This window comes from Dipodomys merriami, unplaced genomic scaffold (assembly GCF_024711535.1).
Source record: "Dipodomys merriami isolate MVZ:Mamm:240054 unplaced genomic scaffold, mDipMer1.0.p SCAF_78, whole genome shotgun sequence".
In the NCBI taxonomy this organism is placed as follows: domain Eukaryota; kingdom Metazoa; phylum Chordata; class Mammalia; order Rodentia; family Heteromyidae; genus Dipodomys; species Dipodomys merriami.
Genome location: NW_027206379.1, coordinates 946,940 through 973,746, shown reverse-complemented (window position 1 = coordinate 973,746; position 26,807 = coordinate 946,940). Strand labels below are relative to the sequence as shown.

The 26,807-nt window shown below is 45.4% G+C and overlaps 1 protein-coding gene across 1 annotated transcript in view; it reads right to left on the bottom strand.

Moving 5' to 3' along the window:
* LOC138818720 (phosphofurin acidic cluster sorting protein 1) overlaps nucleotides 1-26,807 on the bottom strand; it is a 112,343-nt gene that overhangs the window by 7,236 nt on the left and 78,300 nt on the right. The window contains exons 3-19 of the mRNA XM_070009779.1: nucleotides 22,663-22,752; nucleotides 21,727-21,852; nucleotides 19,213-19,357; nucleotides 18,862-18,953; nucleotides 18,697-18,777; nucleotides 16,594-16,653; nucleotides 15,556-15,716; nucleotides 14,804-14,897; nucleotides 11,033-11,113; nucleotides 8,091-8,206; nucleotides 7,819-7,954; nucleotides 6,848-6,952; nucleotides 6,127-6,233; nucleotides 5,349-5,503; nucleotides 5,044-5,154; nucleotides 4,445-4,547; nucleotides 3,456-3,498 (exon numbers count right to left, since the gene is read on the bottom strand). Of these exons, the coding sequence (XP_069865880.1) occupies nucleotides 3,456-3,498; nucleotides 4,445-4,547; nucleotides 5,044-5,154; nucleotides 5,349-5,503; nucleotides 6,127-6,233; nucleotides 6,848-6,952; nucleotides 7,819-7,954; nucleotides 8,091-8,206; nucleotides 11,033-11,113; nucleotides 14,804-14,897; nucleotides 15,556-15,716; nucleotides 16,594-16,653; nucleotides 18,697-18,777; nucleotides 18,862-18,953; nucleotides 19,213-19,357; nucleotides 21,727-21,852; nucleotides 22,663-22,752 (1,806 nt within the window). The remainder of the gene's footprint in view (nucleotides 1-3,455; nucleotides 3,499-4,444; nucleotides 4,548-5,043; nucleotides 5,155-5,348; nucleotides 5,504-6,126; nucleotides 6,234-6,847; nucleotides 6,953-7,818; nucleotides 7,955-8,090; nucleotides 8,207-11,032; nucleotides 11,114-14,803; nucleotides 14,898-15,555; nucleotides 15,717-16,593; nucleotides 16,654-18,696; nucleotides 18,778-18,861; nucleotides 18,954-19,212; nucleotides 19,358-21,726; nucleotides 21,853-22,662; nucleotides 22,753-26,807) is intronic.

Sequence of the window (26,807 nt, the reverse complement as noted above, 5' to 3'; positions counted from 1 at the left end):
TTTGTCGGTCGTGGAGCTTGAACTCTGGGCCTGGGCGCTGTCCCTCAGCTCTTCAGCTCAAGGCGAGCGCTCTACCACTTGAGCTACAGCACCACTTCCGGTTTTCTGGTGGTTTATTTGAGATAGGAGTCTCATGGTCTCTCCTGCCTGGGCTAGCTTTGAACCGCGATCCTCAGATCTCAGCCTCCTGAGTAGCTAGGATTTACAGGCGTGAGCCACCAGCGCCGGGCTCTGAAAATCTTTATACTTCAGGAGCAACCCAGTTGGCTTAAGAGATATAGGGAAAAACAACAACAACAACAAAACTCAGACCAGTGGCTAAGGGTACAGATTTAGCTTATGTGGGGCTCTAGGTTCTATCTTAGCACAAGAAAAGAAAAAGTTGGATACTAGTGGCTCATTCTTGTAATCCTAGCTACTCAGGAGGCCGAGACCTGAGGATTAACTGATTTAAAGCTGGTGCAGACAGAAAAGTCCCTGAGATTCCATTTCTAATTAACCAGCAAAATGCTGGACTTGGAGATGTGGCTCAAGTGGTAGAGCACCAGCTGTGGTGAGGAAGTAAGCTGAGGCCCTAAGTTTAAGCCCCAGTACAAGGCAGGAGAGAAGAGGAAGAAAAAGGCAATCAAAAGAAAGTAGTAAGAAAAGTAGTTCAAAACAAATGAGATAGACTCATGAAACTTGGTAGTTCTCTAGAAACAAGGGTAGGGCTGGGAAGGTGGCTCAGTGGTAGAGCGCTTGCCTTGCATGCCTGAGGCCCTGGGTTCGATTCCGCAGCACCACACAAGCAAAAAAAAAAAAAAAGCCGGAAGTGGTGCTGTAGCTCAAGTGGTAGAGAGCTAGCCTTGAGCTGAAGAGCTGAGGGACAGCGCCCAGGCCCAGAGTTCAGGCCCCATGACCGGACCCCCCCTCCCCCCCCAAAAAAATAGAAACAAGGGTAAAGCTCACTTTGACAAAGGAATTATGTGTCCTGATCTCATTTTTCAAAGATCATATGGGCTGAAGGTACTGACACTATCCCTTCCATTTCTGCCTTCTGGAATATGGAGGAGCAGTGGAGGGAGGTCTCGGGAATTAGATTCCCCATAGAGAATTACTTTGTCGGTCGTGGGGCTTTTACTCTGGGGCCTAGGTGCTGAGCTTGTCAACACAGGGCTAGCGCTCTACAACTGGAGCCACAGTGCCACTTCTGGTTTTCTGGTGGTTAATTGGAGATAAGAGTATCATGGACTTTTCCTGTCCGGACTGGCTTTGAACTGCAATCCTCAGATCTCAGCCTCCTGAGTAGCTAAGATTACAGGTATGAGCCACCAGTGCCTGGCTTTTTTTTGGTCAGTCATGGGGCTTGAACTCAGGGCCTGGGTGCTGTCCCTGAGCTCTTCAGCTCAAGGCTAGCACTTTCCTACTGGGGATGGCTTTGAGCCATAATCCTCAAATCTCAACCTCCTAAGTGGCTAGGATTAAAGGCATGAGCCACCAGAATCTTCTCTCCTCCTCTTTTTCTCCCCTCTCTCTCTCTCCCCTTCCCTCCCTTTCTCTATCTCCCTCTCTCATTAGCTTAAATTAGTTATCTGGGGTGGGTTGAAGGAGTGGAGGCAGGAGTAAATTTCATTGTTACATTCCCACACTTTTACAATATATTATAGTCTTACTGTCTTTCTTCTTCCTTTCTCCCTTTCCAAAATAATTTCAACAGGTTTTTTTTTTTTTTTTTTTTTTTTTTTTTTTTTTTTGCTGGTCGTGTGGCCTGAACTCAGGGCCTGGGTGCTGTCCCTCAGCTCTTCAGCTTCTGGCTAGCACTCTACCACTTGAGCCACAGCGCCACTTCCGGCTTTTTTCTTATATGGTGCTGAGGAATCGAACCCAGGGCCTCAGGCATGCAAGGCAAGCACTCTACCACTGAGCCACCTTCCCAGCCCCATTTCAACAGGTTTTACTGCTCTATTTTCATAGATAAAAACAATCTATTTTGACCATATTTATTATCATCCCATAGAGAATCCTTGAGAGGAGGGAGGAGGCCCTCCAGTGGCCAGAGAAGCACTGAGCTAGAAACAACTTGGTCTATCCCTGGTGGTCTGAGTGGCAGGTGAGGTCTTGTACCTGACACCTGCCCCAGTCTGGGGCAGAGCTGTATAGAAGCTGGCTTGGGGCTACTAGAGCAGAGACCCAATACCTCCCTACAGTAGGTCCTGGGTAAACTTCTGGCTGGGTCTCTTTACTGACCAAGAGAAACAAATCAACATTTTAGAGCTTCCTGGATTAGACCTCCCTTAGTATCCTAGGCATTCTGTCAGTGACTGCTAGCAACTCCTTTTTTTTCTCCCTGTGCTGAGGATCAAACCCAGGGCCTCACATACTACAACTGAGGCACATCTCCTTAAAGGTTTTTTATTTTGAATCTCTCACTTGGCTGTGAGATTACAGTGAGTAGTGACTCAGGCCTCCAGTTCCATGAGGGCATGAGTTATGCTGCCTGTCTGGGCTGTGTGGTGTGTCTCAAGGAATAGCCCCAGTGCAAACCAGGTAGCAAATGTATTGCTAGATGGGCAGCTGGCAAAGCCTGAACAGGGCTGCTCATTTTCCCAGTTGAGGTCACTCAGGATACCACATTCTTGGATGCACTGAATAGTAGGGGCTAATCTTGGATAATAGGGGCTAATGTCCCTTGTCTGCACTGCCCTTTCCCTTCTGAAAGCTATTGGGCTCTGGAAGTAAATTACAGAAAGTGACACAGCTGTCTTAGGAGGGAAAACAGCACAGTGAAAAATTAAAGTTTCCAGTCTTCTTTTGGGTGGTGCTGTCTCTGCTGAGCCCCCTATGTCTTTTAGGCCCAGTTGTTGCCAAATGAACAAAGGCCAGTACAGTTGACATAATGTCATCTGTGAGGCTCCTCCTTTATTTCAAAATTCACCACTCAGAAAGGAAGAGTCCTTAACTCAGGGCCTGACTCTAGGACATCTCCTGGAATACCATGCTCTACTTTTCAAAGCCACTCTTTGTCCATAAGCCTGAAGAAGCCATACTCTGGACATTCCTACAGAGGACCACATGAACCACGTTCAAGGCCTGGTGCAATAAACAGGAGATACTAATGATGAATGTGGGCACAGTTGATGATTTGGGAACAAAGGACCTTCAGATGAACAGCCAAATGCATCCCAGACCAGTGTTCCTCCCTGTAGTGTTCCTCCCTGACCCTTGGGCAGCATCGTTCTCCAGGTGGGGACTGTCCTATGTCACTGGATGGTATGCCAGGAACACTTTTGTTCCCAGCTGTGATAACCAAAACTGTCTCTAGGTGCTGTCAGATATCCACCTCTTAAGGCAGGGAGGGGTGTGTGTGACAAAATTCATCCTCATGCAGCCACTGTTCTAGATAATTTGATGAATCGTATTTAGTGTGTATGAAGGGAAGACAGGAAGATGGGAGATCAGAGGAGGGTAGTACTCACGCCAATGAAAGGAATAAACTTCTGATAGGAGTCTTCATCAGGGCTGTTGGGAGACAGGAAAGTTTTATATTTAGTGGGTTCAACTGAACAGAGTACTGGGGAAATAAGCTTTCCACATTGTTTCATGGCTCAGAGGAGTCCAGCACATATTCCTGTCATACCACATGGAGGCAATGTACAGAATGAAGGGGAAAAGACATGACTGTACAAACTGTACTGCCTACTTCCCTGGTTAGTTTCAGCCACCGGGGAAAGAAATAACTAACCCTAGCCGGGCGCTGGTGGCTCATGCCTGTAATCCTAGCTACTCTGGAGGCTGAGATCTGAGGATTGCAATTCAAAGCCAGCCCGGGCAGGAAGTCTGTGAGACTCTTATCTCCAATAAACGCCTAGAAAAACAGAAGTGGCACTGTGGCTCAAGTGGTAGAACGCTCGCCTTGAGCTGAAGAGCGCAGGGACAGCGCCTAAGCCCAGAGTTCAAGTCCCACGACCGACAACAAAACAAAACAATACAAAAGAAACAAAAAAACCTAACCCAAACCCATGCCAGAGAAGGCCCAGGACAAGGGAGGGAATGTCTAGATTGGAGACAGAAAAAATTATTTACATTTCTTGTGCTCCTTTGACAGGAAACGAAGTGTGGAGGAGAATGTGAAACATGGAAAGACTCAAGATTCCCCTAGATCACCTAATGCTATTTGTTTTTGGTGCTGGGTCCTGGGACTTGAACTCAGGGCCTGAGCACTGTCTCTGAGCTTATTTGCTCAAGGCTAGCATTCTACCACTTTAGCTACAGCCTTATGTATGGCTTTTTTGGTGGTTAATTGGAGGTAAGAGTCTCATAGAGGACTTTCCTGGCTTGGCTGGCTTGAACTGTGATCCTCAGATCTCAGCCTCTTGAGTAACTAGGATTATAGGCATGAGCCACTGGCCACTGGCCACTGGCCCATCCAATGAATTTTAAAGAAATCTCCCAAACTAAGACTTACAACTTATGCCTGCAGGTCAGCATGGCTTCAGCCACAGGGAGCTGGTGCGTTGTAGCTGCTCCATTGACATACTGCATCACACGTCCCACCACATCCAGTGACTCTACAATAAACCAGAAGGAAAGTACTCATTCAATTCAGCAAACACTTGGCTCCTCCTCCCTTTCCCCAAGAGCTAGGTGAGGACCTGCAGAGCTGAGGTAGAGAAAGGATTCTGAAGTTCCCTTAGCTATGAATCAAAGGAGTTATACATTTAAACATGGTCTTCTGCATTCCATCTCAGCCTCCCTCTGATGCTACCACTACCAACACTGGCTGTTCAGAAGGACAGCTGCTGGTTTGGTGGCACATATTTATCTAGAGAATGACTACTTCCTACTCATCTTTACATCTGCCAGCCCAGCATGACCTCTTACTTCTGGGTAAAGGGAGGGCTACACAGGATGTGCCTCCCTCAATAGACACTCACTGGGAAAGTGAACTGGCACAGTGGCTGGCTGATGGTGAGCCACAGGGTGAAGGTCCCCTTCAGCGGTGGTTGGCTGTCAGGAACCGGGTGCTACACTCCTGGCAGGGATTCCCTTACCAAGGGCCTTTACCTGATACTGGGGGCTCTGAGCGGCTGAAAAGGTCTCTCCAGCCAGAATCAAGGAAGGTGCTGCTGTATCTACTGTCAACTGAGCCCAAGTATTTGGCCACTGGGTGAGAACCTAATAGATGAAAACCAGACAAGGTAAATGGGTTAGTGGGTGGCATGATGGGAGGAGTTGGCCCAAGCATGGCTCTGGCTTTTGGTTTCCTTGGTGGTTTGTCCTAGGATCAATGCCCCATGCTGCTGCAGAGTCAGATCTGCTTATAGAGGCCTCATGTGTGCCACACCCTCTGGGACACTGCACAACTTTACCAAGGGGAATGATGAGGAAACGCATGTAGCCCAGCCAATCTGAAGTCTTGCTGGCCAAAGACTTGACAAAGAACCGGAGGATGGAGCTCAGGTAACTCTGGCCTCCCACAGCTGCCACTTTGACTGGCCTTGGCATGGACGAATTGCAGTTGCAGCTGGAAAGAAAGGGGGTCTTCACACACCATGCTTGGGGCTTACCAGGATCCTGCTCAGGGAAGGTCCCAAGCTTTTGACTCCATATACCCCAAGAAGCCACAGGGGAAAGCAAATCCACTAAACAATACTGGGAGGCAATAAACTATAGCACTGCTCAAGAGGGAGAGAGCTGCCCATGAAGAAGAAAGAAGGGCCAGGCTAACAGGGATGGGTAATAAGGAATCCTAAGGCAGTGCTACCTGGGAAGCCCATAGTCAGCTGGAATTGCCCCACTCTCTGTTGCATGGGAGGGGATTCCAGGTCTCTCAGAAGCCCTGGAGAAGGAGAGCACTGACTCTTGATCATCAAGCAGTTCATTATAGCTCGCAGGACAAAGTAAAAGATCTTATTTAAACTCTCTCTTCCTTATCATAAATTTAAGAAAGGGGCAAGGCAAGAGTCTGGGCAAGGAAGTAGTGGGCTCAGAAGTTAATAGTCTATCCTGGGTACTAGACGCTACAGCCTTTTGTTGCTTCCTGTCAACATATACCCTGATCTGATGAAGCCAACAGGCCCTACCCTCCAAGTCAGGGTGAAAACATGAGGTGGAGGGAATTCCAAAATAGCAGGCCAGAGCACTTACTAGCGCTGAATCCGGGTGAGCAGGGCAGACAGCACAGCTTGGACTTCCACGGTGGAACATGTGCACACAACGGGCTTCCGCTGGTCCTGGAGCAGCTCAGCCACATACTGTGATAGAAAAAGGACAGGCATTCAGGTGAGTGCAAGGCCCCACAAGTGCTAAGTCCCTGCCTGCTTTCTGGGCAACACTGGGCAGAGGTGATCAGGTTGCCAGGCTGGGGCAGAACGTCATAGAGTAGGGAAAGGTGAGGCAGACTTCAGGGAGACATGCTATGAGAGGTGGGAGGGTAAGTTTTGGGGCTTCAAATGTCACCCATGTCTAGCACCTCTGGCACCAGACTATCACAGGGTGGATGGTGAGAGACAGGCAGGTCTGCTCTGCTGCTGTTGAAGTGCCGTCACAGAAACCAGGGATAGCCCCAAGCATGTTATAGCATTTGGTGTTACTGTAGACACTTGCCTAATCCATGGTATCCTGGTGGGGTTGAAGAAGGGCAACCCAGACCAAATGCTTATTGCTTGGTTTTTCTTTCTTTATATTTAAACAGATAAGGAGGCTGAGGTAAAGAAAAGTTAGTGATGGAAGATTCATAGATTGGACAGAAGATAGAAACTCAGAGCTCCAGGCTTGGCTTAGGAGAGGCTTAGAGATGGGGTTACTCTCCTGCTTCCCCATCTGCAGACCCCTCTCAGGTTGAGAATTGAGGTTCTCAATGCTTTACCTGGCCTTGCCAGTCGGTAGTATTCACCAGGATGACATTTTCTGGGAGGGCTGCATCGGACACCAGGATCTGATTCAGCTGGTCATATACCACCTTTCTTGGAATCTGTAAGGAGTGTCTGTTAGGCACCCGGGGGTGAAGGTGGGGAGAACCCTTGGCACAGGTATTCAGACAGTGCAGACACCAGGAATTTGTAAAGGAGACACTCTCCCATTGCCTAGACCAAAATAGAGATGAGGAACAGACTGAGAGTCACTGTGGGATCCTGCTGGGGACAGTCTGTGAGGCAAAGATATAGTGCCAGGATGGTAGAAGCAGAGGAGTTAGAGCAGCAAGCGAATGATATCAAGGGCAGTGGGGAGAGAAATAATGAGGGTGGAGGCAATATATGGGACTCACAGTGAATAAGGACATTTCAGGAACAGTGATTAACAAGAAGGACAATACCTCACCCAGGGAGCTTGGCTATTCTAGTCTCAGGTTCATTTGCAGCTCTGTAACAGCATCAAACTCAGGAAGCCATACTGACCCAAACATTTCTCTCCACAATATTTATTAGGGAAGTGATCAGACTGGCTGCTTAACAGGACTTGGAAGGAACGCCAGCTCTGCAGCTAAGAACTCTTCTCCAAGTCTGTAGAGAGGATACTCCCGAAATCTTGTTTCTTTCCAGCTCTTTTCCAGCACCCTAAGACTGGAGAGTGGAGGGAAATGGCCCTGGCAGGGAGATGATGCCTCCGTTCTTGTGCTTTCTCCAGATCCCACAAATCAATCAGAAGCCCAATTACACATTGGCAGTGAAAAATAAATGTGGTGGGCTCCTTTAACTTAGGTCTTCCAGAATGCCTTTTTATAGACAGCACTTCATATATTCCTTTCTTCTGTCTAGCTGTTCAAGAAGGACAAGAGACAGAGGAGACTAAAGCCTAGGTAGTCTGGAGGACCTGGTCTTGCTGGGGGACTGTAGGTACCTGTGTGCTGTGGCCCAGGTCAGGTGAACGCTCACTATCGGAGCTGTTGGTCCTCTCGCTCAGTGGCTTGGAGAGCTGTCGCTCCTTCAGAGGAGTGCTTCTCTTCTGCCTGGGAGTGTGTGTTCCTTCCACTTTGCTGATGGAGAGCATGAGAGGGTTACATAGTCCCTCAGCCTCAAAGCTATACCAGCCCACACCCTCCACAGGTTATGGAGCTGGTACCAGGTATGCTTGCAAGTCTATAGTACTTGTGTCCCTTTAGTCTGGAGTACCTGGGGGAGGCAGAGCCCTGTAGATCTGTTTTGCTGGATTTCATAGGTGTTTTGACTTTCTCTGGAACAACCAGACTTGTGCTCATATCACCAAACATGTCCTGGTCAGTAATTTCCTGCCATGAAGAAAGAAGCAAAGGTTACCTCTCACCCACTGACCTCTGGAGCCCTGCTAAGAACCTTCCCTACCACTAGGAGTCATTTGCTGTCTTCCTAGAAATGCATGGTCTAAAAACTCTTACTTAACTTAATGAGGAATTTGCTCTTCAAGTTAATTGCATGTTCCTATTGTCTGTCATGGCTAGTGTTCTGGGCTGGGAATGTGCCTTAGTGGTAGAATGCTTGTCTAGCATGCATGAAATCCTGAGTTCAATGCCTCAGTATCACATAAACAGAAAAGCTAGAAGTTGTGCTGTGGTTCAGGTGGTAGAGTGCTAGCCTTGAGCAAAAGAAAGCTCAGGGATAGTGCTCAGGGATAGTGCTCAGGACCTGAATTCAAGCCCCAGGACTGGTGAAGGAAAAAAAAAGGCTAGTGTTTTTCCACTTGAGCCATAGCTTCACTTTCAGCTGTGTGTGTGTATACACGCGCGCGCGCGCGTGTATGTGTCTCGGTTGTGAGTCTTGAACTCTGGGCCTGAGTGCTATCCCTGATCTCAAGGCAAACACTCTACCACTTGAACTACAGTGCCACTTCTGACTTCTGGTGGTTAATTGGAGATAAGAATCTTGCAGACTTTCCTGCCTGGGCTGGCTTTAAACCACGATCCTTAGATCTCAGCCTCCTGAGTAGTTAGGATTACAGGTGTGAGCCACCAGTGCCTGGCTTCAGCGTTTTTTTAATGGTTAATTGGAGGTAACAGTCTTAAGAACTTTCAAAGGTAGTCCGGACTAGCTTTGAATCTCAATTCTCAGATCTCAGCCTTCTGACTGTTAAGATTACAGGTGTGAGGGGCTGGGAAGGTGGCTCAGTGGTAGAGCACTTGCCTTGCATGCCTGAGGCCCTGGGTTCAATTCCTCAGCACCACATAAGCAAAAAGAAAAAAGCCAGAAGTGGCGCTGTGGCTCAAGTGGTAGAGTGCTAGCCTTGAGCTGAAGAGCTGAGGGACAGCGCCCAGGCCCAGAGTTCAGGCCCCACGACCGGACCCCCAAAAAAAGAATAATAAAGATTACAGGTGTGAGCTACTAGCATCCAGCTCCAAGTGAGCACTTCATAGCTCTAATTGAACAGGCAGAATGGGAAGAGAGTTCTAAAGAGGGGGAAGCTGATTGGAATATATTATACACTTTGTGGAATTGCTACAGTGAAATCCCCCCTTGCACGCTAATGTATGCTAATTTAAAAAACCCAGGTATTAGTGGCTCACCTCTGTAATCTTACTCAGAAGGCTGAGATCTGAGCATCAGTGTGCAAAACCAGCTTGGCCAAAAAACATTGACTCTTATTGCCAATTAACCAGTAAAAAGTGCCAGACTGGAAGTGGGACTCAAGTGATAGAGCGGCAGTCATGAACTAAAAAATGAGTAAGGGATGGGTGCTGGTGGTTCATGCCTATAATCAAGCTAAGCAGAAGGCTGAGGTCTAAGAATTGTAGTTCAAAGCCAGACAGGATAGGAAAATCTGTGAGACTCTTATCTCCATTAATCAACAAAATGCCAGAAGTAGAACTGGCTCAAGTGGTAGAGTGATAGCTTTGAGCAAAAAAAAAAAAAACAAAAAACAAAAAAAAAACAACTCCAAGACAGTACCCAGTCCCTAAGCTCAAGCCCCAGGATATGCACCCAAACGCACGCCGCGCACACGCGCACGCATGCACACGCGCACGCACGCACGCACGCGCGCACACGCGCACGCACGCACGCGCGCACACGCGCACGCGCGCACACACACACACGCGCACACACACACACACACACACACACACACACACACACACACACACACACACACACACACACACACACACACACACACACACACACACACACACACACACACACACACACACACACACACACACACACACACACACACACACACACACACACACACCATTGGGTATGAGGCCCTAAGTTCAAGCCCTGTACTCTCTCTCTCTCTTTCCCTCCCCCACTCTCAAAAATAAATAAAAGGCAGAGTGGGGACATTTCTGGTTTGAAGAATGACCTAGTCTCTAGGCTAGATTCTAGACTGTGAGTAATGATTTCAGAAGGGAGAAACGGAAGGTCATTTACAAGTCTACAAATTTAGGCCTAATTCCCAAGGTAGTCCTGCAAGTCTTTTTTTTTTTTTTTTTTTTGGTGCTGGTCCTTGGGCTTGAACTCAGGGCCTGGGTGCTATCCCTGAGCTTTTTTACTCAAGGCTAGTGCTCTACCACTTGAGCCATAGCTTGTTTTTTTGCTGGTTAATTTAGATATGAGTCGCAAGCAGGGCTGGGAAGGTGGCTCAGTGGTAGAGTGCTTGCCTTTCATGCAGGAGGCCCTGGGTTTTGATTCTTTAGCATCACATAAGCAGAAAAAGCTAGAAGTGGCGCTGTGGCTCAATGGTAGGGCACTGGCCTTGAGCTGAAGAGCTGAAGGCCAGTGAACAGGCCCAGAGTTCAAGCCCCACGACCAACAACAACAACAAAAAGTCTCAAGGACTTTCCTTCTAGGGGAACTTGTTTAGAACTACAACCCTCAGATTTCAGCCTTTTGAGTAGCTAGGATTAAGGCATGAGCCACTGTCACCCAGCTTCTCTTGTATGTATGTGTGTATATATATATATATATATATATATATATATATATATATATATATATATATATATATATATATATACACATACACACATACATATATATATGTTCTTATTCTAAAGGTGATACACACAGATTGCATATATTTTTAAAGGTTTTACAAAGACTATTTGAGTAGCTAAGATAGGAAACTGAGCCATACATACCAGAGTGTCTGTTTCAGTCAAGCTGTCATCTTGGTTTTTAGTCCAAGTAGATTTGACTTTTTCTAAAGCAGCCAATTCCATCTGCAAAAAATTAAAATAATTTCTATCACTCATCAAAAAAACAAAAAAACCCAAAGCAAACCATTGCTATAACTTGTTTTACAAGATATCTAAGAAGCTTAAAACATTTTCACTTAGTCTTCATCCTTTATGGTTTTCATCTTATAAGGGAAGATATTTTATGAAAACAAAGCTTCAAAGAGATCATTCTTTTAAAAATCAGTAGGTCAATGACAGAGATGTCACTAGGGAAGAGGGGCTCAGAGTTAGAAGGTTTGTTATTAGATCTATAAAGTCTTTCTTCTTGATTCAGTGAACACTCTTGCTCTACAAGACATATGGGCCACCTTTGCTTGTCAGACAAGGGACGCTCATAATTCATGTCTTTCATTCTGAGATTAAAAGATATCCATAGTAACCATGTGCTTTTTGCTTGGTACAAATATGCAGAAAGTCCTCTAACAGAACATACAAGCAAAAAGATGGCCAGTATAAAGCCATTTAGGTATGAATTCTCTATTTGTCTCAAATCTTATTGGCATTTCTCATAAATAGTAAAAGTTTATTTTGTAGGCATAGATACATAGTCAGATAATCCAATCTGCTAATATGGCTTCTGTCTAAGTAGACATCCAAGTCAGTCATGAGTAGTTTGGGTTGCAGGCTGGGGAAGCTGGTAAGGCCTCACTGAATCTCTTTCTCCTAAGGAATCAAAGGAGGCAGAAAATATGCAGGACATCCCATTTCCTTTCATTCATGCAGTCATTTCTTTGAATAAATTAGTAAAACTATTACAGTAGCAGCCTTCTCTATTGGTTATAACCAAAAATGCCTCCAATCACTGACAGGTACTCCCTGGGAAAAGTCATCCCCAGTGGAGAACTACTATCCAAAGTAAGCTTCAAGACAAATCTAACACACCTTAGACCTGTAACCTCAGGGCTTAAGACCTCTTGGCCTATGTCATGGCTCACAACCAGGCAGACCAGGCTGCCTCCAGGCTTCTAAAGGGCTTTTGTTATCCAGACCTGCAGTTATCCTCACAGTATTCCAGCTATGTCTGTCTAATTGTTTGGTACTAGCAGTGAGTCATTAGGCCTCAACAGTATATAGCATGTACCCATAGGCAACGGTAGCTAATGAAGAGTATGTGTAATGAAGTACAGCCTCTAACATTAATACTGATAGTGCTCTCTCAACAGTGCAACTGGTAGTCTGTACTCTAGCTGGCTTCCTATAAACCCAGAGCACAAAAGGAAAGGAAAGGAAGGGGCTGGTTATATAGTTCAAGGGTAGAGCACTTGCTTAGCAAGCACAAGGCTCTGAGTTCCATCCCCCACAAAAAGAAAAGATTAAAAAAAGGAAGTAGATAACCAACAATGATCAGCAATGGGATGAGAGGCTACCTAGGTAAGGCAGTAAATACAGAGCCTTCCACATGTATTACTGAGTGTATCTCCCAACCCCCTGGAAGTTCTCCACCTAAAAGCACAGTCTTGTTCTGGTCTTAAAGCATCTCAGACCAAAAGATTACAAAGTTCCACACCCACATTGAGACATATGGGGCTTTTCAAAATAGAAATCTCAGCAGGGGAACAACAGAATCTACAGTCTGACCAAAGGAATCAGAACTTGAAGCACTCACATAAAAGTCATCTAGATTTTTGCAATTTTAGGAGTCAAAAACTGAAACTGCTCCAAAATAAAAATAATAAATAAAAGCAACAGCAGTGTACACGTACTACAGGTTCCCAAGCAGTAAAGCAATCAATTAGCATGTACCTTACTAGAGGTCTGACCAACAAGATCTCATTGCATCTCCATATAGTCCTGGGCTTTTTACACCTGCTTGCATATGAAGAAATGGAGGAGGAATTTGCCCAGTGCCAGTCAGTGGAATGATGGGGTCAAGATTCAAACTCAGAGCCAGAAGTAATAGAACAGGTCTATAATCCCAGCACTTAGAAGGCTGAGCTTGAGGTCAGCTTGGGCTACAATAGCAAGACCTTGACTCATAAAACAAAACAATTCAAATTTGGATATTTCACCTTGCATAAATATGCTATTTTTTTCCCGAACAAGGAGCCCTTAAATCATTACATTGTACAGACTAATAGTACATTGACCTTTGCGCTAACTGGCCTCCTAGGCTGATACCTTTACCTAATGGGGCTCCAGGAATCAGATGATTTTCCCTCCTCTTAATGTTGTACATTACATCCTAATTCTGTCATTCAGAACCTACAGCCTAATTCTGTCATGGCAGAAACACTCAGTTATGAAATAGTTCCCCCTGCTGACTTAAAACCAATACTTACTAGCATTTACCAGGTATTCATAATATAGTTGGTGCTATGCTTAGTACTTCTTGGGCACTGGCTCAGCTAATACCTTATTTGTTACAACAGTATGTTGTCTGGCATCCCCCGAACACTATTTGCAATAGCCCTCCCTCAACCATACCCTGGGCTTCTTCCTAGAAGAACTCTTACATTGATGAATCTGGCTCTAGTAGCCAATGGTCTCTGTCCACGGGGCAGTTACATTTGACAGGATCATTCCATTCTGAAGTTCCCTGTGAGGATAAGCACCTGGGACTCACACGCTAACGTAACACTAGTAGTACATCAGCTGTGGCCTGGGCTCTACAGATCACTATGAAGGTGCTGTCAATATTGATCTGAAATGGCAGGACTCAGGCTTTTCCTTGAGGGAATTCTGGGTGGAGTTGCAGTTTTCCTTCCTGCATGTCCCCACTAACACCCTCTGATAAAATTCTTGTTGGGCTTGGTGGCCAGCTCTGTGCTTTGACCAGGAAGAGGGAAAAACTAGGGGACAGCATCGCCTAGTGGCAGCAAGAAGAAAGGCAGCTGTCAGATATCCCTGTGAGGTGGTGGTTTGCACACTCCGGACTGGAGCCAGCCCAACTACAGACTGTTTTTCAACATATGGATTGCCTCATCTCCTTACAATTAATATCTATTTTCAAGGTGATCTGAGTATTCCCTGGGGTGAGTAAATGACTGTACATCTCATCTGTCACCAAAGCAGCCACTGGAGGCCTTGAAGTGTTTGGTTTCTCTCAACAGAAAAGAATGAGTCTTTCAACAGCAAACCACAGCTCTGCTCTGAAACCATAGGCAATGTCCACTTCCCTTAGTTGTGATCAAAGGGAAGAACAGCTTTCCCAGCATGAGATGGGCTTGGCACTACCAGGGTCCTGCCTATGCCTGGCTGCTGGGGGCTGGGAGCCACAGTACACAGCTCTTCCCTTCGGCACAGCAGGCAAATGGAAAGCTAACCACTAAATTCTACATTCTTACAGGGTACTGTATCTCTGACATTTCTACTCAGTAAAACCTACTTATGATGGCATAGACAGACCTTGCGGGCCCCTTTGCTCCTTCTGTTCATTTCCTAGTATGGAAGGTAGAATTGTTTTCCCTTAAATGAGTGCCTTCCCAAGGGTCATACACTCAGCCACTGTGTAATGGACAGGGGAAAGAAGGAAAGTTCTGAGGTGGGAGGGAAAGAATAGTGACTGGACATAGCAGTGTCCTCTGAGCATTGAATTCTCAGCCCAGTAGTGAGAGGAGGAAAACTGAGGCTACTCTTTCAGAAGGAGCCACACTCAGAGAAGCAGGGTCCTTGAGTGTAAAGCTAATAGGCTAGGTCCCTCACCCCACCCCTCATTGCCACCGGTCTGCTCACAGGGCTGGTGGTGTCTTTTCCGAGGCTGCCCTTGCTGTTGAGGCTGCCAATCTCCGTCTGTGAGCTGGACTGCGACATCCCCTCAAAGAAGGGCCTACGGCGAAGAAGCACAGCCGGGGTCAGTGGCAACCACGGCTCAGAACAGCAGCTCACAAGAGCCGAGTGGAGCTGGTGCTCAAGGCAGATCAACAGCCTGGGCCTCAAAGACACTGGTGAGGAAGGATTCTGTGGGGGTGGAGAAATGGGGCCTGGGGTACAGGGACTTCGGGAGAGTCCTATCAGGACTTATGCCACAGACAAAAACTGATCTCTGCCCAGGGAGCTGGAGGCTCAGCAAAGGACGAACCATCACATCTATAACATCAGCTACTTGGAGTTAGAGATCCAGGGGATTGTGGTTTGAGGCCAGCCCAGGAAAAAAGTTAGCAAGCTCCCCTTTTCTCAGCAAATAAACCAGGTGTGATGGTTTATGCCTGTAAACCCAGCTAAGTGTGAAGCACAGGTAGGAAGATCATAGTCTGAGGTCAGACCTGGGCAAAAACATGAGATCCTATATGAAAAATAAAGCAGAAAGGGCCTGGAGGTGTGGCTTAAGTGGCTAGTAAGTGTGAGGACCTGAGTGCCACCTCCAGTTCATATCCTCAATCCCTCCCAAAAAGAATGACTTCCTGAATAGGGCAATGAGGGAGGGTGTGGGGAACATAGGTCTGGGGAGGTGTTGGAAGGAAGCCTACGGAAGCTCTAGGCCTCACTTGAGCTTGGGCTTTGGGGTGCTGAGGATGCTCTCTGTCTCCTCCATTTCAGGGCCGCTGTCACTGGGATTGTACATTTCCAGACTGTCGTATAGTTCATCCAAGTCCTCTTCTACTTCCCGAATCTGTTCCCGGGATACATGCTCCAGCCCAAAGCCTACCTGTGGGAGGAAAAAGGACCTTTGACTTTTGGGTACTCCCTATTAACAATTAAAACGAGCATTTTCTTTCCCGTTGGCCAGATGTCAATTGGCCTCCCCAGTACTACCTTTAAAGAGAAAAGTCATAATGTTACATTCATTGGAATGGCTGTCACATCTTTTCTGTGGTCTGACGCTGAAAGCAGGTGACCTTTACAGGTGAGGTCACCTTCCCTCTTGTTTCCTCCTGACATCCACACCAGGAAGGACCTTCACCAGGAGGGAGTTTTAACATGCCTTTTCTATGGAATAGGCACAAGAAAACCCATGAGGTGAGTCTGGTAGGCCAGTCTGCTTTTCTCTGAAGCCCATAGAATAACTCTCTCTATTGACAATTTTTATCTTCAATTCTTTTTTAGTCTATTGAGAAATCTGTGAAGACTGGCACCAGGATCAGAGGATCCAAGGAGCGATGGCTTTCCTATCAATGGCCAGTTCCAGTGACTTAAGAGATGGCCACTTAGGACATGCCCACCTCTTGGGCTACAACTCTCTGCAGCTGGCTCCTTTTGGGACAAGAGAGGATATTAAACAATGGAGGCTATATTTGTCATTGTCATCCCATGCCAGAGACTCAGCTGCTTAACCAACAGTTTAGTTCAATTGTGCTGCTCTGTCCCTGAATGCCATGGAACTACACACTACATGGAGAACTCTCATTTTATTTTCAAGCAGCATGGAGTTCTTCTCCAGCTGCCTCCTCCCTTGCAGCTCTAATACACAAGAAGAGGGGGCAAGGAACATTACTACAGAAATGTGACATCAAGTGGCTACACAGAAAGGTGTGAAGCTGTGGGAATTCTACTCACCATTAACCTTGGAAGTAAGAGAGTCATACCTCATCAGAAACTTTGAAACGCTTCAGGAGGGCCACAAACTTCTGTTTGATGTTAGGTTGCTGTGGGGATAAAGTATAAAACAGTTCTCAGACAACATCTACTTCTGGTTATCAAGTCAACCAACAGTGAATGAGCCTACCCATGCAGGGAGCAATGAAAGCACAAGAGAGAAGGGAAACATAGTTCTTGCTCCCACACTGAAAACCTCTGGAAAAACAAGCCAGAGCCAGTGCAGTTCTCAGAGCTCCAGGTGTAGCTGAAAGTGACCTATTCAGTCTCCAGAACTTCCACCTGCAGATAACTTCCAGATTGCACCTCCAGGCTCTCATCTGCTTGTCCTTCAAGTTTGCCCTGTACATCTACACTTACCATCTCAGAGTGGCACTCATCTTCTTCCCCTTCACTGTCATTCCAGTTAGCAACATCACAAGCCAGCCAATCACCAAGCTGTACCTGGAGTCTCCCCCTACCACTCTATCAGCCTGTGCTGGCTAACTCCTGACCTCTTGCCTGTAATATCACTGCCTTCAGGCAGGCTTTTCCTTCACATCTCTGGGTTACTGCAATTGCCTTCTCCCCACCTGGCCAGTGTTCAGTAATTTTCCCTTGGGTTCTCTGTAGTCTTTCCAGAGGCAAATATAATCAGATCGCCCCAATTTAGCACTCTTGGATGGCCCTTCTTCTAGAGAACAAAGCTTAGGAGTCAGGTAAGAGTCTGAGTCTTATTTCTAACCTTAACTGTATCTACTCAACCCCCAATCCTCAGCTGAGAAACCCATTGCTTGTTAAAAAACAAAACAAAACAAAAACTGCCAGCACCAGTAACTCGCGCCTGTAATCCTAACTTCTCAGGAGGTTGATATCTGAGGATCATAATTCAAAGCCAGCCCTGGGCAGAAAAGTCTCTGTGAGACTCTCATCTCTTATTGACCACACAAAAACCAGAAGTAGTGCTGTGGCTCAAGTGGCAGAATGCTAGCCTTGAACACAAAGAGGCTCAGGGACAGCACCCAGGCCTGGAGTTCAAGCCTTAGGACTGACAAAAACAAAAAACAACCCGTCCCTGAAAAACAACAACAACAACAACAACAACATAGAGACACATACATCTCTATACTGGGCCTCCCACAGTTGCTTTCAGCGATACCTTTCCCTAAATCTACCTGATAAGCTCTGTCTTCAAAAACCTGTTTCTTGGCATTTTGCCTGACTCTAGTGTCGTAGTTACTTGCTAAGTCTGACTCATTATATGTTAGAACTAGTAGAGTTGTCCAACCTTCCTGTCCGGTCTCTGTGCTGAGCCCTCTAACTTACCTTATAGCCATAAGTTTTTCTTCTCTTTCGTTTCCTTCTCTCCCTTTTCCCTTTCCTCATTTCTTTCTTCCATACTCCTTTTCTCTATCCCTCCCCCCTCAATGTCAGTATTAGAGCTTGAACTCAGGGCCTCTTGTTCTTAGCAATGGTTGCTCATGGTTGGCACTCTACTATTTTAAGCCATGCCCCTGGTTTTTTTTTTTCTAGTTAATTGAAGGTAAGAGGGTCAATTCTGTGTGTCTGGGCTGGCCTTGAACATAGATCTTGAGATCTTAGCCTTTAAAAAAAATTATATGTTACTGAAGAATTGAATCTAGGACCTCATGCATGTTAGGCAAGCACTCCACCACTAAACCATATTCCCATTTCAGTCTCTCAAGTGGCTAGAATTGCAGACATGAACTACCAATACTTGTCTCACATCATTTTTTTTTTTTTTTGTCAGTCATGGGGCTTGAACCTGGGTCTGGGCTCTGTCCCTGAGCTCTTCAGCTCAAAGCCAGTGCTCTACCTCTTAAGCCACAGCGCACTTCCCGTTTTCTGGTGGTTAATTGGAGATAGGAGTCTAGGGACTTTCCTGCCCAGGCTGGCTTTGAACCATGATCCTCAGATCTTACCATCCTCAGTAGCTAGGATTACAGGCATGAGCCACTGGTGCCCAGCTTCACACCAATTATTAATGGATGATGTAGGTTGTGTAAACTCCCTGAGGTCTGAATGTAGCATACTCCTTCCAGGCAAGATTGAAAAATCTCAGCTGTGTCAGGTCCAGGACCTGGGCAGCTCACCCTTGTGATAGCTGAAGTTGAGGTAAGTTTCCGCCGTGTCTTCTTTACTTTCCGCAAATCCTCATCTTCATAGAATAGGTCCTGAGAGTGGGCAGGGTACAGAATTAGGCTGGAAAATCCTAGAAGTTTCTCAGACACTCCAAAGAAGGGGCTATGGGAGGTTACCTGCCCATGTAATGGATCATCACTGCCTTCCTGCTCTGATGAGAAACTTTCCTCCTCTTCCTCAGAGTAATTGTCAATATCAGGAGAGCGGTCTGGAAGAGAAATTCTAGTAAGGTACCCTTGCCCTAAGGAAGATCTGGCCTATGAGCCTTGGAAAGACAGGAATCTGTACAACTGGGCTGGAGAGAAAGGCTTCTGCCATATCCATGGCCATGCTTTATTTTTAGGAATTCCAAGCTTTTCTTGCTTGGGAACATTTTAGGCTTGCCTTGTTCACTTTTCCTAACATGGAGATCAGGGCATGGAGTATCTTATTTCTCATGGGGTCTGCAGATACTATATAAGTCTTACCAGATAGCTTGGACTTGATTCCTTCATGGTCAATAGGCTGGCTGGACAGGGAGTAGATCTTTATTTCTGCCACAGGTACAGAGACATCCTTCACATTGCTGTGCAGGCCAAGAACCAGAGCACCTTCATTGGGATGTTGCATAACCTATAAGCAAAAAGTACAGTGGAAACACCTTACTAGATAGATCCTAGGATTGCCATTTTCAAAGATTATACTGAACATGAAAACCAAGGACAATGCTGCTAATACTGCTCACTTTCAAATCCATACCACTACATTACTGCCTTCTAAGTCTTGTTTTTCTTTTGGGGGGGGTCCGGTTGTGGGGTCCGAACTCTGGGCCTGGGTGCTGTCCCTCAGCATTTCAGCTCAAGGCTAGCGCTCTACCACTTGAGCCACAGCGCCACTTCCTGCTTTTTTCTTTTTACTTATGTGATGCTGAGGAATCGAACCCAGGGCCTCATGCATGCAAAGCAAGCGCTCTACCACTGAGCCACCTTCCCAGCCCCATAAGTCTGTGTGTATTCTGGTACCAGGGCTTAAACTCGGGGCCTAAATTGGCTTTCTTGTTCATGGCTGGCACTATATCACTTAAGTCATGCCTCCAGACAGGCATTTTTCTGGTTAATGGGAGATGGATTCTCATAGAATGTCTTAGCTTTTGGAATAGATACGATTACAGGTATGCCTAGCTTCAAGTCTTTTTTTTTTTTTTTTGGTCGGTCATAGGGCTTGAACTCCGTCTGGGCCTGAGCGCTGTCCCTCAGCTCTTCAGCTCAAGACTAGCACTCTACCACTTGAGCCACAGCACCACTTCCAGTTTGGAGATAAGAGTCTGGCAGAGGGGCTGGGAAGGTGGCTCAGTGGTAGAGCGCTTGCCTTGCATGCATGAGGCCCTGGATTCAATTCCTCAGCACCACATAAGCAAAAGGAAAAAAGCTGGAAGTGGCGCTGTGGCTCAAGTGGTAGAGCGTTAACTTTGAGTTGAAGAGCTGAGGGACAGCGCCTAGGCCCAGAGTTCAGGCCCCAAGACCTGACCCAAAAAAAAAAAAAAAAAAGGAGTCTGGCAGACTTTCTTGCCCGGGCTGGCTTTGAACCAAGATACTCAGCTTCCTGAGTAGCTAGGATTACAGGAATGAGCCACCATTTTTTAAAAATTCTTTTTTTTTTTTTTTTTGTCGGTTGTGGGGCTTGAACTCTGGGCCTGAGCTCTGTCCCTCAGCTCTTCAGCTCAAGGCTAGTGCTCTACCATTTGAGCTACAGCGCCACTTCCGGTTTTCTGGTAGTTTATTGGAGATAAGAATTTCATGGACTTTCCTGCCCAGGCTGGCTTTGAACTGCAATCCTCAGATCTCAGCCTCCTGAGTAGCTAGGATTACAGGCTTGAGCCACTGGCACCCGGCTTTTCTTTTTTTTAAATTTTTTATTGTGAAAAGACTGTACAGAGGGGTTACAATTACATGAGCAAGGTAATGAGTACATTTCTTATCAAGCATTGTTGCCTCCTCCTTTGTTTCCCCTTACCATCCCTGCCTCCCATCTCCCCCCCCCCCCCCCTTCAAGTCTTTAAAACTTTAAAACTTCAAACCAGGCACTGAAGTGGATGCCTTGAGCAGGAAATCAGAGGCTAAGACAAGGGTCACTCAAGCTTAGGACTTTGAAATTAGCCTGGGCAGCACAGTGAAACTTCATCTCAATATAAATAAATAAGCAAAAGTATATCTGATCTGTCAGCTTGCTAGTCAGGGCCTTACACTCAAAAGATAACAACTGAAGCTTGAGACTGAAAATGATTGTGAATCTCTTAATCTCTGGGAGTCCATGTTAGCTTAAATTCTTCACAGAGGAGCTATGTTTTTTTTTTTTTTGGTGTGTGTGTGTGTGTGTGTGTGTGTGTGTGTGTGTGTGTGTGTGTGTGTGTGTGTGTGTGTGTGTGTGTGTGTGTGTGTGTGTGTGTGTGTGTGTGTGTGTGTGTGTGTGTGTGTGTGTGTGTGTGTGTGTGTGTGTGTGTGTGTGTGTGTGTGTGTGTGTGTGTGTGTGTGTGTGTGTGTGTGTTTAGAGCTCTTAATATTTTTTTCCTCATGCCTTACTCTCTACCATTTGAGCTACACTCCCAATTCCTGAGTGGCAAGCTGTCCTGATGGCTCATACCTGTAATCTTAGCTACTCAGGAGACTGCGATCTGAGGACCACAGTTTAAAGCCAACTTGGGCAAGAAAGTCCATGAGACTCTTAACCATCAAAAAGCAGGAAGTGGAGCTGTAGCTCAAGTAATAGAGCAAACACAAAAACAAAAACAAAAAACCCCTCAGGCCTAGAGTTCAACCCCCAAAGTGGCACAAAAAGAAAAAAAAAGTACATCTTCAACTTCCAACCAAATGATTAACCTACAAAGGACAATTAAGCAAATGCCAACAGGCTGGGGAAAATATTTGCTGGGAGTGAATGAATGACCAGGTCCAGTGCCTCTTGGCTTCTGACTTACAGGCCAGCAGTTTCACTGTTCCACTTACCTCTGCCATGTTGATGAGGCCCACAGCCAAGGTCTTGTAGCCCAAGATAGTTCGGTTCTTGTATCGCTTCCTCCTTTGCAACATGATCTGAAGTTTGTTGGCATCTCGTTTAAGGAAATGAGGGTACTAAAGACCAAAGCAGTCAGATGGTTACTCGGCAACTGAGGGTTTTGGGGTTCAGATCCCACTAATGAACACATAACCTGTCTATACTTCAGTTTTTCCTATCTGTAAAAAGGAGGTGCCTGGCTTTCTTCACAGTCTGGAGTCCACACAAGCTGAGAAATGGATTCTTTCTTTTATCATCTGGTTAGGTGTTTTCTATATGCATTTCAATGTATACTACTGGGATTAAGATGAGAAACATGCTGGGAGGGGTAGGAGAGGGGAAGGAAGAGGGATCATAGGAGACTGAAGGAGGCACATCTTGCTGGGCTATGTGATCAGTATAGGAGTGATAAGAAGAGAGGGTGATTGGGCAGAGTAGGTAGGTACAACATCATGTATGGTCAGGTAAAGGAAAACTGAGTCATGGCACATTATCTCAGCAGCCCATCTGGTATCAGTGACTGCTGTGGCTCTCCAGAGTAGCCAAAAATCTCCAGGTGACTTCTGCCTTTCTCACTTAAGCTGGAATTTGCTGTTCTTAAAGAAAATTGTGTCTTGGTGTGAGAACTGTTTGACCATGGCACCTTAAATACCTAAATTTTTTTGTTTTGTTTTTGTTGGTCACGGGGCTTGAACTCTGGGGCCTGGGCTCTGTCCCTTAGCTTTTCAGCTCAAGACTAGCGCTACCACTTGAGCCATAGCACCACTTCTGTCTTTTTCTGCTTATGTGGTGCTGAGGAATCAAACCCAGGGCCTCATGCATGCAAGGCAAGCGCTCTACCACTGAGCCACCTTCCCAGCAATGACCTAAGATTTAAAGAGTCTCACCTGAAGGGAAAAGGTTAATTGGAGCTCTGTTTCTACCAGACCACTAGCTGGAAGGATGATCTCATTGGAGCGAAGAATCCTTTTTGAACCCTGAATCCAAGAAAAAAAAATATGTGAAAGCTATTTTCACACACACACACACACACACACACACACACACACACACACACACACACACACACAAATACTGTTTGCAAACAACTTCTAAATACCACAAATATTTTCATTGGTCCAAATATTTCAATGGTCTTATTGTCTTTTTTTGGGTTTTACCTACCATGACAGGCAAGATTACATTCATTACTGTAGGGCTCATCAAGAATTTTCACTTTTCCAGACTCCTGGGGAAGCATAGGTAGCACTGACATCGCTGGATATATACATTTTTTACTTTGCTCACCTTGGTTTTTCCTTCTTCTCCTCTAATGCACTCTTGGGCCACATGGCCTTTCTGGGGTGGCCTGTTTACCTGCTACCTCTCTCCTTGGATGCTCTTCTGTGTACTGCTAATCAACTCACCTTTCAGGTCTCAGCTTAGAGGAAGGTTTTCTAGGAACCTTTGTTCATTAGCTTTCCCCATCCTAAAACTTAACATAAATGCCATCACACACCATGTGCTGATCTAGCAGGACCTCTTTAGCTCCTGTAATGTGTATATGATGATCACAAGGCTGATCAATGGTTCATTCTCCTCTATTACTGAGGAGAATTCTATGTCTGAACAGTATGTTTTGTTTATCCAACCTCCTGGTGCTATACATCCATATTTGGGATATCTTTAGGTTTTAGCTTTTAAGACTAAAGCTGCTAATCTTGTGAATGTCTGTGTGGACATATGTTTTGATGTATCATGTAAACACCTTGCAGTAGAACTGCTGGGTCTCAGGGTAAGACCTACGGTTAACGTTATGAGAAACTGTTAGGCCAATTTCCAAAGAATTTGTGCCATTCTGCATCTCTAGTAGTAGCATGAGAGTTCCAGCTGCTTCACAGTGTGGCCAGACCTTGACTCAGTGTTCTAACAGGTATATGTAGAATATCATTGTCTTTGCAATTTTCATTTGTTTGATAACTACACACACACACACACACACACACATGCATGCATGCATGCATGTGTGTATGTATGAGTGCTAAGGATAGAATCCAAGGCATCACCCATGCTAGACCAGTGCTCTAAAACCCTGCCACAGAAAACTAATAATGAATCCTTTTTAATTAACATGCTGGTCATCTATAAATCTCCAGCCCATGCAGAAAAATCCTCAAGACTCTGATCTCCAATTAATCAGAAACAGAGGCTGGACTTGAGGTATGGCTCAAGTTGTAGAGTGCTAACTGTAAGAAAGCTGAGCAAAAGCCGGGCGCTGGTGGCTCACGCCTGTAATCCTAGCTACTCAGGAGGCTGAGATCTGAGGATCTCGGTTCATAGCCAGCCTGGGCAGAAAGTCCATGAGACTCTTATCTCCAATAAAAAAACCACTAGGAAGCCAGAAGTGGCGCTGTGGCTCAAGCGGTAGAGCACTCGCCTTGAGCTGAAGAGCTGAGGGACAGCGCCCAAGCCGAGAGTTCAAACCCCAGGACCGACCAAAAAAAAAAAAAAAAAAGTTGAGCAAATGAGAAGCCCTGAGTTCAAGCCCTAGTACTGGCACAGAAAAAAAATGCTAGTTTTATTGTTGTAAGAGGTTTTATTTTGTTCTTCTTCCACTTATGTAAATAATTTGTAAGAAGTACTGAATTTGTATGTGTGTGTGTTAGTACTGGGGCTTGAACTCAGGGCTTCTCACTCTTGCTTGGGTCTTCTGCTCAAGGTTTTGGCATTCTATCACTTGAACCACACCTCCACTTCCATTTTTTTGACAGTTAATTGAGATAGCATCTTGAGGACTTTTCTGCCTGGGCTGAATTCAAACCACAATTCTCAGATTTCAGCCTCTTGAGTAGCTGGGATTACAGGTATAAGCTACCATTTTAAATTGAAGATAATCTTTTAAAGAAAAGGTTTTGCTGAGTGTCGGTGGCTCTCACCTGTAATACTAGCTCAGGAGGCTGAGATCTGAGGATCAGAGTTCAAAGCCTGGGAGGAAAGCCTGTGAAACTCCAATAAACTACCAGAAAACTGGAAGTGGCACTGTGGCTCAAGTGGTAGAGCGCTTGCCTTGAGCTGAAGAGCTGAGGGGCAGCACCTAGGCCCAGAGTTCAAGCCCCACGACCGACAAAAAAAAGAAAAAGAAAAAAGAAAAGGTTTGTCAAGTTAGGCATAGAGGCACATACATACCTGTATAACAGAATTCAGGAAGTTAGAACTATATAGCAAGACCCTGTGCCAAAGAAGTGGAGGGGCTATATCACCCCCAAATACTCCTAAACATGTGCTGGTACAACCATTACAGTGGCATTCCTTTGATGTAAACTAAGGGCTAGGATGCAGCTCCATAATAGAGCTTTTGCCTTGCCATGTAGAAGGTTCTGGGACTAACACCAGCAAACAAACAAAAAAACCTCTTACCTGCTACTTCAGCAATGTGAATTGCATTTTATACCTATTTGTGAATGTAGAAGGCTGCTATCGCATCTATTTGTCTGTAGCTTAGGTTCTACCACTTGGTGAATAGTAGTGTCATTCTTCCTATGATTACTACAGTCACTGACTCATTTTCAGGTGTAAATCAAGGCAATGGCTGAGTTTGTAGCTTCAACCCATTAATGTAGTCTGTCCCTTCCTTCCTCAGGACCTAATGGTAGCCAGCATTAGAACTCACTGGAACCCAGAGATCTAAGGGCTGGTAGAAACAGGCTATTCCTTGGTAGCTTAGATACTTAATGTGATAACTTATCAAATCAATCCCAAGACACAGACAATAGGGGTCAGCAGCAGAGATCAAGACTCAAAGGCCCAGCACTTTGCTCACATAAGAGACTCATAGAATTTCCTGCTCAGGTTGGCTTGGAACCATGATCCTTGTATCTCAGCCTCCTGAGTCACTAGGATTACAGATGTAAGCCACTGGTACATGGCTCTCTTCTTTCTGTGCTTCCCAGCTGCAATGAGGTGAGCAGGTTCCTCCTCTAGGTGCTCCAATCATGATACATAGTCTTGACTCTAAAAGCAACAGGACCTAGCAACCGCATACTGAAACCTTAAAATCATGAGCCAAAATAAGACTTTCCTCTTTCTAAGTTATTATATATAATCTAGTGATGAAAAGCTCATGAACATGGGTGATAATGGTGCAATGACTACTGGAACATTCTAGTGCATCTGTGCTGCAGTGCCATGAGTTTTATGCACTGTTGCAACAGGTAGTACCTTCAGTGCAAGTACAAAACAGGGAAAAGGCAAACAACAGTATTTCATAACCATGAAATAATTTTGACTTCCTGTATCTTCAAAGTGTCATAAGTAGCTCATTCTATGAACCTTATTTCAAACATTGCTGCTCTGTTAGAATGTAAAGCTCCTTAAAGTCAGGGATTTTTGTCTGTTTTGTTCATGTTGTATCACTGTGCCTAGAGTAATATTTGGTTATATAATAGATGTTCAGTAAACAGTTATCAGTAACTAGTGAATCAATAAATAGGTGATTGAATACATGAATGTAGTAACATCTGTAAGTATTTTAAGCTGCTGGGAAATAATTTTTAAAATTCAGAACATTTATAGTTTTAAATATCATTTTATAATTTACAGATTCTCTAGTATTAACTTAGGAAAGAAAAGTAATATTTTGGCAAAAAAAATTTATTTGCAGAAATGGCAAAGCATCAGGAATTGAAAACTATACCACCAGTGTTTGCATAGGAAAGTAACATTAGCAAAGGAAACAATTCCTGCAAACTGGAACGCTGCCTATGACCTAGAAATGGGGCAAACATCAGAAAGGAGGACGAAGTACTGAAAGCTGCCACTTCACATCATTTCCCACATTTCTCTTTTCAATCAACAATGTCTGAGAACATTCCATAGATTTGAAAGGGATTATGCACAAAAATGAAAAGGGAAACCAGGTGCCACTAGCTCACACCTGTAATCCTAGCTACTCAGGAGGCTGAGATCTGAGGATCATGATTTGAAGCCAGCCCAGGTAGGAAAGTTCAGGCTAGCACTCTACCACTTGAGTCATAGCACCACTTCGGACTTTTTC